The sequence below is a fragment of the Phocoena sinus genome, chromosome 3 (assembly GCF_008692025.1).
Source record: "Phocoena sinus isolate mPhoSin1 chromosome 3, mPhoSin1.pri, whole genome shotgun sequence".
Classification (NCBI taxonomy): Eukaryota; Metazoa; Chordata; class Mammalia; order Artiodactyla; family Phocoenidae; genus Phocoena; species Phocoena sinus.
The window spans coordinates 44,055,773-44,069,259 of record NC_045765.1 but is presented as its reverse complement, the minus strand read 5'-3'; the positions used below and the strand labels follow the sequence as shown (position 1 = coordinate 44,069,259).

General features: G+C 44.9%; 1 protein-coding gene across 3 annotated transcripts in view; it reads right to left on the bottom strand.

Moving 5' to 3' along the window:
* The window catches only part of GLRA1 (glycine receptor alpha 1), an 89,437-nt gene extending 80,444 nt beyond the window's left edge, over positions 1-8,993 (bottom strand). For all 3 annotated transcript variants that reach the window (XM_032625637.1, XM_032625638.1, XM_032625639.1), the window contains exon 1: positions 8,640-8,993. In XM_032625637.1, coding sequence (XP_032481528.1) covers positions 8,640-8,695 — 56 coding nt within the window. In that variant the 5' untranslated portion in view covers positions 8,696-8,993. The remainder of the gene's footprint in view (positions 1-8,639) is intronic.
* Between the last annotated feature and the right edge of the window lie 4,494 nt (positions 8,994-13,487).

Below are 13,487 nucleotides of genomic sequence, written 5' to 3'. Positions count from 1 at the left end.
AGATTTAAATATTTATGTCAACATGTGTATAACTATTGAAATATACATACTGTCATTTCATATGTGCATATATATATGAATAAAAATGATCAAGTAGGATACCCCTTAAAGAAATAAAAGCTGGGAGGGACCTGGAGATCATCATCAAAGGGGATTTTAGGTTTAAGTCTAGTATCAGAGTTTTTTAAAAAGAGAATGTATGCATATATTGTACAATTAAAAGCGATCAAGAAGAGAGAAGGAAATACCTATCTGGCTAAGAACTGGAAAACTATGACTTTGTCAAACCAAAACCCTGATGGGAAATTCCCAGCTCATAGGCTTTTTTCTACCCCCGTGGCCCACTGGTAGAGGGTGAGGGCTATTAGCCTGATATCTACATCAGCTCACAGTGGTTGCAGCTTTGAGAATATATAAAAGAGGAATACCTATATCTATCTATCTCTATCTATGTCTATATCTATCTATCTTTCTATCTCTCTATTGATCATCTATATATTTAGGGATGTATATATTCCAGCTGTAGGTTAGGAATATAGACATATGCCAGCTTTAAAAGGAAAGAGGCAGTGTGGTGAGCTAGGAGGAAGGAGATTTGTATTTGAATCCTGACTTTACCCTGAGATAAACAGCATTGTCTTAGGGAAGTCACTTTTCTTCTCCAAGTCTCAGTTTTCTCAACTCTAAAATGTGGACAGTAACCACTGCCTCGTATCTATTTTTTAAGGTGATTGGGAAGCTCATATGAGATTGCGGATGCGAAATACTCTATAAACTGTAAAGTGCTCTTGTAAGAGAATTCTGCAAGTCTGCCTGGCAGCCAGGGTTGCAGCAGCCTTGCTGCATTCCTCTGGAGCTGGGGACTGTTGTAGAACTGAGCGCACAGCAATAAACACGGAGCTTTCAAAGGCTGAAGATCATGACAGTCACTCTATTTGATGTATAAGATACTAATATGCTTTCTGGAAAGAATGACAGGTCAGAGGGAGAGAGAGGAAGGAAGGACATGGTTTTCAGAGGTCAGACAGATGGCAGAACGGGGCGGCATTCTCTGAACATCTGGGAGTCCTAAGTAAGCGTCCAGTTATGCAGAGTTGATAGTGCAGTGTGCACAGGAAGACTGGCCAGTGAGATCATCCTTGGAGGAAGAACCCACCGATTCCCTCCTTCTGACCCCCTTTGCTCTACCTCTTCCATCCATCCCTATAGGCTCTCACTGCTGTGTCCCAGGGCCCCTTGGTGCCAGGATTCAAAGCCAGTTCCTCAGTTGCCCCTTCTCTTTATCCAGATGTCACACAACTGTAGTTGCCATCTGTGTGAATGAGAACTTTCTGGTGCACCAAGACTGCCTTCAGTGTGGGGATGGGGATAGTTCCCTGAGGAACCCTTCTTGAGGTGCATGTTTATGTTTATGAGGGAGCACAGTGTGTGAAAGGGCTGAAGGACGGAAAGCACAGTGGCAGAGTTCAGGGCACGTGGGCTGTAGCGGAATAAGTCTGGGGGATGAGCACAACTGTGTAGGGCTTTGGGAGCACTGACATTCACTCTGTAGTCTTGAGGAAGTCATTTATCCTCTCCTGATCTGCAAAATAAAAGGGTTGGTCTATGTCCAGGGTCCCCAGTCAGAATGATTCAGAGCCCTGGTACGCAAAAACATTCGGTCCACAGACGCATCAGCATCACGTGGTGGCTGCTAGAAATGCAGTCTCTCAGGCCCCACCCCAGACCTCCTGAGTCCGAATTAGCATCTTAATGAGATCCTCAGGTGATTCGTACACACACTGAAGTGTGAAAAGCACTGACTTAGAGACTCTTGTTACCTTTAGAGGTTTCTGGGTCCCCATCCTGAAAGATTCTGTTTCAGTAGTCTAGTATGATGGTAGGAAGCTGTACGTTTGACAATCCCCTCACAGCTAGATTTGAGAGCTGTTGAATTATAGGACTGCTCTAAGTCTTCATGATTCTGTTGGTACCTAAGACCCCCTGAAAGAAAGTGCGATTCTCTGTGGGTGAATGCGTGGGAGATGGAGAAAGGACCTTGCGAGTAAGGAGACTTGTTCTCTCGGTGCCTGGGGCTGCCCAGTGTATGAGGCAAGAGAGAACCGCTGCCCATTTCACAGCTGGGATTAATGACTGTCAGCAGCTCCCCTTTAAGACGGTAAACTCGTTTAGCAACGGACACTGAAAACCAGCCGAATTCAAAGGCAGAGAGTGGTAATCTACTTGCACTGAATTATAGCCTTGGGAGACTCGGACAATATCAACTTCAGAAAACCACAAAGGGATCCTTTATAAGGAGTTTCAAAAGCGTTGGGGCCTCAGCACCCCTCATTAGGGCTTGCATTACAAAGTGTAGGCACTGTGCGCATAAGCCCCTCTCCTCATCATCTCAGGGCACTGGTCCCTTCTCATGTGCTTTCTGAATGAATTTCCTGGCTGGCCCGATGGTGTTTACAGTTGTGTGTCAGGCTTAACAGGAAGTTTGTTCAGGAGACACAGCTGGAGTTCAGGGCTGAGAGGCCTTAGCCATACAGGCCATCAGTCCTGTGAACACCATCTGTGCCTGAGGACTTGTCCGTGGACCAGTGCATTTTCTCGTGGTCTTTCTGGTTCTGACGTTTTCTTATTCTGAGGTCCTTCTCATATCTTAAGACCAGATTCTTACATAACCAAGGTGATTTCCTTTTAATAATCCTTTGTCGCATCGTGAGTTTGTGTGTTTGCGTGCGTGTTCATTGCCCAATTTATTTATTATCCAATCCATTTTAGAGAAGGAAAAGGCATGAGTGAGTGTGTGTTTATGGCATGACTCCGAGAGCTTACGATCAGATGGGTAATTTGTTGATGAGGAAAGGGGGGGGAGCATAAGTATCGTGAAGATTTGTCTCTGACCTGCATTCTATTTACTTTTCTGTTGCAAATTGCAAATCTCAATGCACAAAAGTGGCTTGAATTCCTTCTGCGTCCCTCCTGGGAGGTGGATTTCCAGTCTCTGCTTGCACGCCTCCACTGACAGGGACCCTCACTACCACTGAGGCAGCTGGTGCACATTTGACAGATCTATCAGAAGGTTCCGAATTACATTAAAACAGAATTTGTGCATGCACCTTAAAAATATATTTATCTATTTACTGCAGTTCTTCTCTTGGAGCCATATAGAATAAATCAAATCTAATGCTTCCCAAATGGGGTCTCTGGGTACCTAGGGAGTTCATGAAATAGTAATGAGGACTCAGAATCCATTTTAAACATTTCAGAGACTAACAAATTACATATTTATTTCTGACAAGGCTCTATGGGCTAACAAAAAAGTATTACACCTTTTCTTTTGTTTTTTCTTAGGTTAACTCAGCGTGGTGACATTGCTTATCCCATGATGTTCAGTATTTCTGGCAGTTATGTATGCCTTTGGTTGATAAAGATGGGGAAAACAAGTTAATGGTGAATGGGGTTTGGTAAACAAAATTTAAAAAACATAGTCTTATAGGGGAGGAAAAAACCAAACAGAGTCACTGATAAAAGTATAGAAACCTTTGGTCTTTTTCTCAGGCCCCTCTGCAGGTCTCTGAGAATAGTGATCAGACATCATGTTTTCTCATCATACAAAGCATTTCCTGGGGAAACGGACATATTTATAAATGGGATCTGTCAGTAATTGTGTCCAGATCGGGATAAATCTCCAGGGAGTGAAGTTGTTCATTGAGGGCCTCAATTCTTTTAGATCTTTGAGCCTGAATATAATTCTTGTAATAATTGAAATATACTGCAATAGCTGTAACCAAAACTATTCTATCATGAAGGAGATTGGGAGGCGATAATCCTTGACTGGCACAGGTAAAAATGATTTTAGGGACAGTGATTTGTCAATTCTCTTTATGTTAGAGCTGAGGAAACTGAGGCCAGAAAGGTCATGAAACCCTCTCAAGGGCATGCCACTAGCTAAATTCTGGATCCTAGGTCTTGTGCCCTTGGTGCCAAGGCCGCTTTGCCTAAAGCAGCAGAAAACCTGCAGAATAGCATCAAGATGGCCAGGCAGGAGACAGTGCCATCCATCTTCAAAATCATTCTGACTTCTGCCAGCTGATGAAGGAAATAAAGTTAATGACGCCCACATAAATGTGATGCTGTCGCAGGCCGTGCTCGCTGTCTGGAGGGGAGCTCTGTCTGAAGGAGGAAAAAGGTCTTTAATGTCGCTTTAAAGGGAGCAGTGTCTCCCCTTTCTGCAAGGACACGGACTGTGGCATCTGTTACCTCTGTCTCCCCTGCAGAGTGCCTAGTTTCGGACTGGACACGTAAACACATAATAAATAAATGCGTGATGTAGAAATGAAGGCAGTGTCAGCACTGATGTAAATTCAGCCTGAGCCTTCATGGGTATGGGCCTCTGTCTTTCATGAAGACCTTATCTGAGACTGGGGGGAACTTAGGGGTTTTGGAGTCAGTTACTTGAGTTGATTGGTAAGAAACCTGAGTCCCCATGAAGGAAAGAGATTCGCCAAAGCTGTGCTGCAGGGTAAGAGCAGAGCTGACTCTACCAGGAAGACTCTCAAGTCGCAGCCTAACTGCTCTTTCCACGGCACTGCTTGGTCTCAACCTCTTTCATCAAGTGGTCTCAAAAATAAATTCCCTACATTTCCCCTGATAGTTCATTACCAGTTTTGCAAATATGCAGAAGTTATGTGCTGATTCATAACTCCATTTACCAGCCTAAGGTTCTTGTCCAAGATGTCCCTCGGGAACAAAAACATGCCATTTTCTTTTCTCTGTCTCAAGTTTCCTAAGCCCCCCAAAGAGGGCAGACTGACATTTTGATTGGCCCTAATGCGAACTTGCCCAAGGGGCATCTTTCCTTAGGGAAAAGTCCTTGGCCCACCCCAGAAGCTCCTAGGCTCTTTCTGCAGTGCCCAAAATGCAGCGGGTAAGATTTGAGGAAGAATATGGGTATGCTACCAGGAGGAAAAGATCCAGGCGGTCACGTGCTTCTCTTGGCAAGCTTGGAGAACGGGAAGCCGGAAGGGTCACCTCAGAAGAAAGCTCATTTACCTTTCAACTGGGTGGTTTTTCAGGACTGAGGTATGAAGCAATCTACTTGCCATGCTCCTTTTGACCCTAGAGTGGGTAGAGACATCTTTCCTTCAAGGTTCTGATGACCTTTCTTAGCAAGTGAGTACCATATTCAGTACAAAACCCTGTTCAAGGAAACATCTACTGGGTTGGCAGATGGAAATGACACATAAAGAAAAGCACATAAAGATCGTCTTTTGGGAAAACCACCCATGGGTTAGACTTGGTTTATCTCCTCTGCCTTTATTCGCTTCTCAAGCACAAGCTAGGTCTCTGTTTGCTTCACTCTGGTGCTTTGTGTGTTCCACGGGGGCATTTTCTCAAGGAAACTAGACTTTCCTCCTCATTACAATTGGTTCATCAGAGCCCCGGGTTAAATATTTGGTCATTCTATACCAGTGGTTCCCAACTGTGGGCAATTTTTTGCCCCACCAATCCCATCCCAGATTTCTGGCAGCGTTTGGAGACATTTTTGACTGTCATGACTGAGGGGGGCGGTTATGGGTGCTGAGGATTCTGATAAACATCTTCTAATGCACAGTTCAGCCTTCATAACACAGAATTTTCCAAAATGTTCAAAATGTCAGTAGTGCCAAGATTGAGAAACATGGTTATATACCATGGGTCTATCTGAGTTACTCAGAAGGTGAGAAAAATTGAGGGTCACCCTGAACCCTTCCCAGTCATAAGCCAGTGTAAAGGCTCTGGGAATGAAATCAAGTGTCCTTTGACTTGAAAGGAGGTTTGAAAGGAATATGCTTCCATAAGAAACCATATCTTTGCCTATTATTTTTTAACCGGTCTGGATATAAAGCCCCATCCCCAATTGAAAACAAAGAGACAAAATTTAGTTTATTGAATACTTGAATATCACTCATAGAATTTTAGAACCACAGGCTTTTAAAATATCAGAGCAAGAAGTTCAGCCTCATTTTACTTATGGGGACACAGCTGGTGAGCACTGCAATGCTGTTTGTCCCCCAGTACCCTCTTTCTCTCTCCCCCTCAGGGCTTCCTAAGGCCTCAGTTCATTCTCTTTGTTGGCACTGTGTGAGATTTCTCCCTTACTCACTTCAGTTGTTGTTTTGTTTGTTTTGCTGTCATGATTGCCATTTTGCTGGTTATGTGCTGATGCACCAGCACTTCTGTTATCGAGAGCCTTTCCCTTTCTAGCCCCCAGATTTCCCCAACAAGGTGAGCAGCTGGCATCATTTAATCTAAGGAGTACCTGGGTGCCTGAGATGATTGGATTGGCTCGTTCCAACGCGGTGCCTGTCCCTTGGGGGAGAAGGGGTTATTCACATGGAACCTGCTAGGGAGCCAGTCTCCATTTACCCCTACACACATTCTATTGAGCCCCCAGATTTTAATGCTTCTGTATTTTCACCTAAACTTAAAAAAATGAGAGAGTTAGTAATGAAAATGCCAATTAGACAAAGAATACCTTCCCTCTTTGTGACCTTTTTTTTCTCGTCTCTCTGAAAAATTGCTGAGGGTATTTCGCTAGTTCAATTCTTTTTATTATTGTTATGTTTCATGTTCTAAAACAACATTTATTCCCCAAATGATGTAGCCATTTCTATATTTTGAAAATGCAACAGTACCATCCCCTTTCCAGCTCTCCATAGTCATGACTCTTCTTATAAACACATGGCATTATATCCCATATCCATTGTAGCTCATGTCTGCCTTGATATACGTAGGGGAAGGAGATGTGGAGTGATACTTCCTGATAGGCCACCACCAGTAACTTAAAGAATTAACACGGTAAATTCATAACCTTATCAAAATGACTACGATGCAAACCTTTTAGACTGTCTCCCTATTGCAAAAGACAATGTCTGGGAGAAGAAAATCAAGCATTACATACTGTTCATCAAGAAAAAAGGAGTTGGGGGGGGGAGGATGTGCTTGGTCCTATTAATTTGCTCTTTAATCTCTCTGGTTCAGTTCTGTCTCAGAAAGCCAAACAGAGCATCAATTTGCATACAAATGTTACTAAGTATCCCACCTCCACCGCATTTTACAGTTCTACTATGTATGTAGAGGAGAAATGATTTGATATTGTTAAGAGGATACTTCCTGCCCTCTTGCCAATAGTGTAGCTATATTTCACAAGGCCCTGGATTGTTGCACTTTTTTCCGTTCTATCTGACTCCTTAGCTATTTGTATTCTGAGTAGTGGGCAGGACTATGACCTATCAAAGAATTATTTGAACTGGAGATTAGAAGCTTTAGCATTGGGTATCTCAGAGAAGGAGAGAGGTCTTGTCTTCATCTCAAGAGAAAGACATGAAGAGAGGTTCACATATAGACCCTTACGACCTGGAGAGAGTTGTCATTCATTTAATTAATCCAACCACTGGATTAGTCAAACCAACAATTCATATGCAGAGTTCTCTATAATGTAAAAAAGAAAACAACAACAAGAATTGTTTGCTGGTTTATGATGGGAGAGACTAACATTTGTTGGTTACTTATTTTTAAAAACAACCTAGAGTGGGTTTTTCAAATGACTGTTAATCCAATGCCATGGTAAAACATGAGAGTCAGACATCTAAAATGAAGAAGATTAATGATCCCTGCAGGTCATAGAAGAAGACTAATTTTTTTTCAATTCATATAAATGGAATTTATCATAACAATCTCTGAAGATGGCATGATTCGCCCACTTACAAAAAGACTGTATATTTCAATGCTTCCTGAAGAGGTGATTTTTCACTTGTGCTGTCATAAGAATGCTAAGCCTATAGGCAGAAAATTTTAACCTGGGAGACCATGGGTGGGGGAACTCAGCTACTGAGTTGCAGATAGACATAAATTAAAAAAACAAAGCAAACGAGACTTGTCCATCAGTTCAGGATCTGCAGCTAGCAAGTAGAGTTTGGAAAGGTGAATGGGGGAGAGGAGGGAGTCAAAGTTTCAAAAGAGAAATGTTTCCCGGAATCTGTTCCCGAGTAGATCCACTCTGCCCGCAAGTTCAGGGCTTTCCAGCCTGAGGTCATAACGCTGTTGTTTCCAAGCACTGAGCCTCAGCAACACTCCCACCCCCACCCCGCAGCGAAAGAAAACAACAAAAAAGGAGAGAAAATGATTTTTCTGTGTCCAGCGAGTTCGAGTGCAACCTTCCCCGTCACCGCTAGTTGTCACTTGGCTCCCAGACGGGAGAGCTGAGGTTTTCGGCACTGCGGTTAGAGAGAATGCAGTCCTAATTAAACTGAGTAACTCCTAAAGCTTCCCCTTAAAGTCCTCAGCCGAGCGAGAGCCGATATGCAGGGGGGTTGGGGGCCAGTGATGGGGCGGGGGTATAGCAGGCAGAAGGACAAACAAATCACAAGAAACAGGCAAACAGCTGCCAGGGTAGCGACTGTCTCAGACCTCCACGCACAAGCCAGACACCCTGCGGGCGGGAGGGGTGGGGAGGGGGGAGGGAGGGAGCGGGGATGGAAGGACCCGATTGCAGCGGTATACAGCACCCTCCTCCCCCGAAAAGAGGGGACCACGGACAGATTCAGCCTCCGTGCTCCTCTTCCCCATTTCCATCAGAGCGATGTGGTCAGTAGAAAATTGCATACCTGAAGAATACCATGGTCTCCCAAAGGTAGAGGCGAAGAGTATTGAAGCTGTACATTTTTCAGGTCCTTGTGCTTTGTAGTCCACGAGTTACGGGGGCAAAAATGTTTCAAATTGGCACTTACAAAACAGCGCTGTTGAAAAAAATAATCCAAATCCTAAGGGGAGGTGGGGAACAGGGGCGCGTAGGGAGAGCCCCAGGGGAAATTGGAGCGAGGGGGGCTCTAGGAACCACGGACAGAGACAGCCTCGAAGCGGTTCAGCACCACGGAGAGCGTCCAGCCCTGCTTTTCAGGAGCGCGAAGAGTATTGCTGTTTGTGAAACTCCAGCGTGTCTGTTGGCTCCCTGCGGCGCTGGGGAGGCACGTCTGGGGGCGGGTATATTTTCTTTTTTACCCCTGTTTTTCTGTTTAAACGGCCAGCCCCGTGAAGGGAAGAAAAAAAGATCTTCTGTGGAGATCAGAGCGCTGGCCTCGGACCGTTAGATTGGGCGAGCATCCTGGGTAGGGAGAGCAGGGCTTTATGCCCCTGGGCTGGCCTGAGGGGGTTACGGGCGAGGGGAAGCGATTGATGGTGCTGCCTTCAGTTAAATCCCAGAGAATGTGCCAGGCTGGCGCATCGCGACAGAGTCCCGGAATCTCATTCCCCTGGCTGCGTACCCGTCTGCTGTTGCCTTGCGATCCCTGTTCTCTGGTCCTCGCCGAATAAGTTATGATCGCTGCAGGAAAGGTGTCCCATTGCTCGGGGCTGCAGGCGTGAGACAGCTCAGGGCAAGTTTCAGGGGCTGCCGGGGTCCATGGCAACCCCGCGGGGCTCAGGAGCCCAAGGCTTCAGATGCATCTCGGTTTTCTGAGCTCGCCCATCTTCCTTTGGCCAGGACTCCCTTAGATCTTCAGACTTTCTTACTGCATTAATTTAACAAACTGGTGGCGAGGGGGATTGGGGGGGGGGGCGGGCGATGGCCGACGGGAGGGGGTGGAGAGGAAAAAAAGGGGGGAAAAACTCCTTAGTATCTTCAAACCCTCCCACTCGAGGTGTTCATTGGCCTGCGGCTGCGAAAACCAGATCTTTTCCCGGTTCGGCCAATCGAGTATTAGACTCTGGGTTGAGTTTAACGCTTAGAGTGCTGGAGGAGATCCGTGTCTCCCCTCTCCACTGCAGGCTGGTGGTGGAGTGGAGGAGGTTATGGAGTTAATCTCTCGAGGTCTCTCAAATTATTGCCTTTATTTTTAAGGAATGTAGTTGTATGTGAGTAAAACAAACACCACGGGTCCCAGTTCAGACGTGCTTTTTGGCTCAATTTATCATCTTAAAAGGGAAGCATTGAACCAGATCCCTGAGTTTCTTTAGAGCCCCGAAGTAGTAATATTTGGCTCCAGAAAGAAAACGGAGAGGTTTCAAAAAGAAGTCTGATCTATAAAGGAAGAGTCCCCCCTCTCCCTCCCCAGGGCCTCAGCGAAAGGAAAATACAGGAGAAATTCCTTGAGCAGTTTTCAGGGTCAAGAGAGAGCAGCCCTGGCCTCACTGCTGGCACTCTTTGGGGAGATAAGGAAGATATGCCCTCTTTTAACTGGACAGGAGACAGTTTTATTTACACTCACAGGTTTGGGAAACAGAGCCTCAGAGAGCTGTGGCTTGCTACAAAATAATGGTAGTGCCAACCTGTACATACAGGTATCCAGTACTTACCAACTCCCCTCTGTTTTTTCTTCCTCCTGCTTCTCTGTTTTCCCAGCTTATTTGAATCTCAGAAAGCAACTATACATTTCACTCTAGAGCCCAGCTGGGGAGGTGGAATTAATCAGATTTTCTCCAAGCTACTGGACTTTAGTGGATTAATAGCCTCTGCAGGATTTTCTGGCGGATTTGAACTGACTGGGACAGTGGGGTCTCTCTCTCCCAGCCTACTGAAAGGGGATAACCCCTCCCGCTCACCTAGTAGCTTTACGAATTCCTTCTTCTGAGTTTTTGGAGGCTGGTTCTCCCTAGAATAGTTCTTGACAGCTCAGTTCTCTCCAAGCCCAGGCTTTCTTCCCAGGAAAGAAGTCTGGAAATCTTTGTTCACTAGCCTCCTATCAGCATAGATTCACCCCCTACCCGCTACACTGTTACAGCACACCCTACATTACTTCCTTTTTCGTTGGCTGCCACACACCAGAACAGTGAGAGGTTGCTTAGAATTTCCATGAGATTCCGAGTAGTGACTGAGAAGGAAATTTTGCTTTGAAGGTGAATATTCACACGAGTTTGATACAAATTTATATTGTCAATCTATTATCTATCTATCATCTATCTATCTATCTATCTCTAACCCTTATTAACGTGTCTTCAATGTACCAGGCACTATTGTGCACCTCATATAATCTCATTTACTTCTTATAGTCATACCTTGAGGTAAATATTATCTTTGTGAATGTGTTTGTATACTTATGTATGTGCACATTTGTGAGTTTGCTTGGGAAAGACAAACACACATATTTCTGTGTATATAACGTCACTTGCCACACCTGACTAATTCTGAAGTGAATGTGAAGTACATATGTGTATTTGTACATTTGGGTTTGTAAATGGGTTTCTGCCCACATAGGCACATATGTATGCATGTATGTGTGTCATTGGTGTGCCCCTAGAGGTACTGAAGTAAACTGCGAGCTGACAACTTTGTTTTTCCTCCTCACCTGGCTAGGAAGCACCTGTGTACGTGGGTGTGGATGCAGTGTGTAGAGTTGGGTTTTCTTCTCCTTTAAGAGATGATGTGTGTGTGCGCGCGCGCGCGCGCGCGCGTGTGTCTGTGTGGTGTTGCTGTTCGTGGGTGTGAATGGCTCTAAGGCTGTGGCCTGTGCAGGAGATGAGACCAATTATTACCCGTTTTCTAGTAGGCGTTTAATCTGAGGGTGCTACTTTTGTTTAGCCAGCACGCCTGAACTGAGAGTGTACCAAGCATTGGGGATATGACAATACGTAAGATAAACAATAACTTGAACCTCTGGAATATGCGGTCACTTCAGAGGTTCTGTGGGAAAAGTTCCTCATGTTTTACCTCGTACCTCACATATTTCTTATGCCTATAAACAGTATACCCAGGTCTTCCTGTCTTGTGTAGGTCACTTTTGAAAATAAACAACCATAGACTTGGAGGTCAGGGATTTATGTTCTTATTATCTCTCTGCCTCCAAAAGCCTGGCTGACATTGGATAAATGACCAAACCTCTCTGGCCTAAGTCAAACGAAGATAGTCATGCCCACTCTTCTCCCCACAAGAAGCTGTAGAGAAGCAATGGCATTCAGGTCTAATCTTAGGGTGACTACCATGCTATGAAACAGAACTCTTAATGGAATGGGATGGACTGGCTTCCTCTGATGGTCCATTTCTAGTGGTAAGCATCCTTTGTAGCCTAATTCCAATACTTGATTGGTCCCTTATAGGTCCCAGTAGCCAGATTTGAGCCCTCCTAAGTATGACTAAATTATGACATGCACTGATAGTTATTTTATTACTAGAGGAGACTCATTCTTTCATTAACTCAGCAAACAATTATTGAACATTTACTATGTGTCAGGAGCTGCTCTAGGCACTGGGGATATAGCAGAGAACAAAACAGGTAAAGATCCCTCTTCTATTGAAGTATATCTTCTAGAAGATGGAGGCAGAAGATAAACAAATTAAGATGTATCAGGCAATCATAAGGATTAAAAAGAAAAAAAGCAGGGTAAACCTGGGTAAAAGGCAGAGACTAACACAGAGATGCTTGTTTCTACAGGGTGGTCAGATCAGGGACTGACTTCTGAAAAGGAGACATTTGAAAAAATGACTGAAGGAAGCGAGGGAATGAGCCTTGTAAACCTCAGGGAGGGGAGGAAGAGCTTTCCAGGCAGTAGAAAAGAAAATGCAAAGGCTGGGCTTCCCTGGTGGCGCAGTGGTAGAGAGTCCATCTGCCGATGCAGGGGACACGGGTTTGTGCCCCGGTCCGGGAGGATCCCACATGCTGCAGAGCAGCTGGGCCCTTGAGCCATGGCCGCTGAGCCTGCGCGTCTGGAGCCTGTGCTCCGCAACGGGAGAGGCCACAACAGTGAGAGGCCCGCGTGCCGCAAAAAAAGAAAATGCAAAGGCCCTGAGCGGGGAGTATGCTTAGAGTGTGCAAGAAAAAGCAAGGAGGCCAGTGTGCCTGGATGGAGTGAGTGAAGGGGACGGTGCCAGGAAAGAGGTTAGGAAGTAGTTAGGGGCTAGATCGTGTTCTACATTCAAGGCATAGCAAGGGCTTTGGGTCGTATTTTGAATGAGACCCATTGGAAGGTTTTGAGCAAAGCATTAACAATATCTGACAACATTTTAACAAGATTAGTCTGGCTACTGTGTTTAGATTCAATGTACAGGGAGGAGAGGGGCAAAATGAAAGCTGGAGACTAGTTAGGGGCTAACTGAAAAAAAAAATCTATGTGACACTCTTAGAGACTGCTCTTGTTTCACTCCAGAGAGGTTAAACAACTTACCCCTTAAACTAGTAGCAGAGTTGGGATAAGAATACAGGTACTGTAATTATGGCTAAAGGATCTTTCCACTGTTTTTTGCTCCAACTAAGATAAAGTTTAAGGAAATCTACAAGGGAAGAACTTTACCTGGCTTGTTACTGATATATACCTAGCACTTGGCACACCTAGTGCCTGACATATAGCAGGTGCTCAGCAACTTTCTTGCAAGGATAAATGAGTGAATAAATGAAAGCATAACAAAAAAATTCAGGCAGAGGGCCTGAAGGGAGGAAAAGAAAAGAAAGGAGTAGTGTTAATCAGGTGCGATTATGTTGTCCTGAGCCAGCTAATGTAATTAACACAATGGCAAGCCTCTGTCC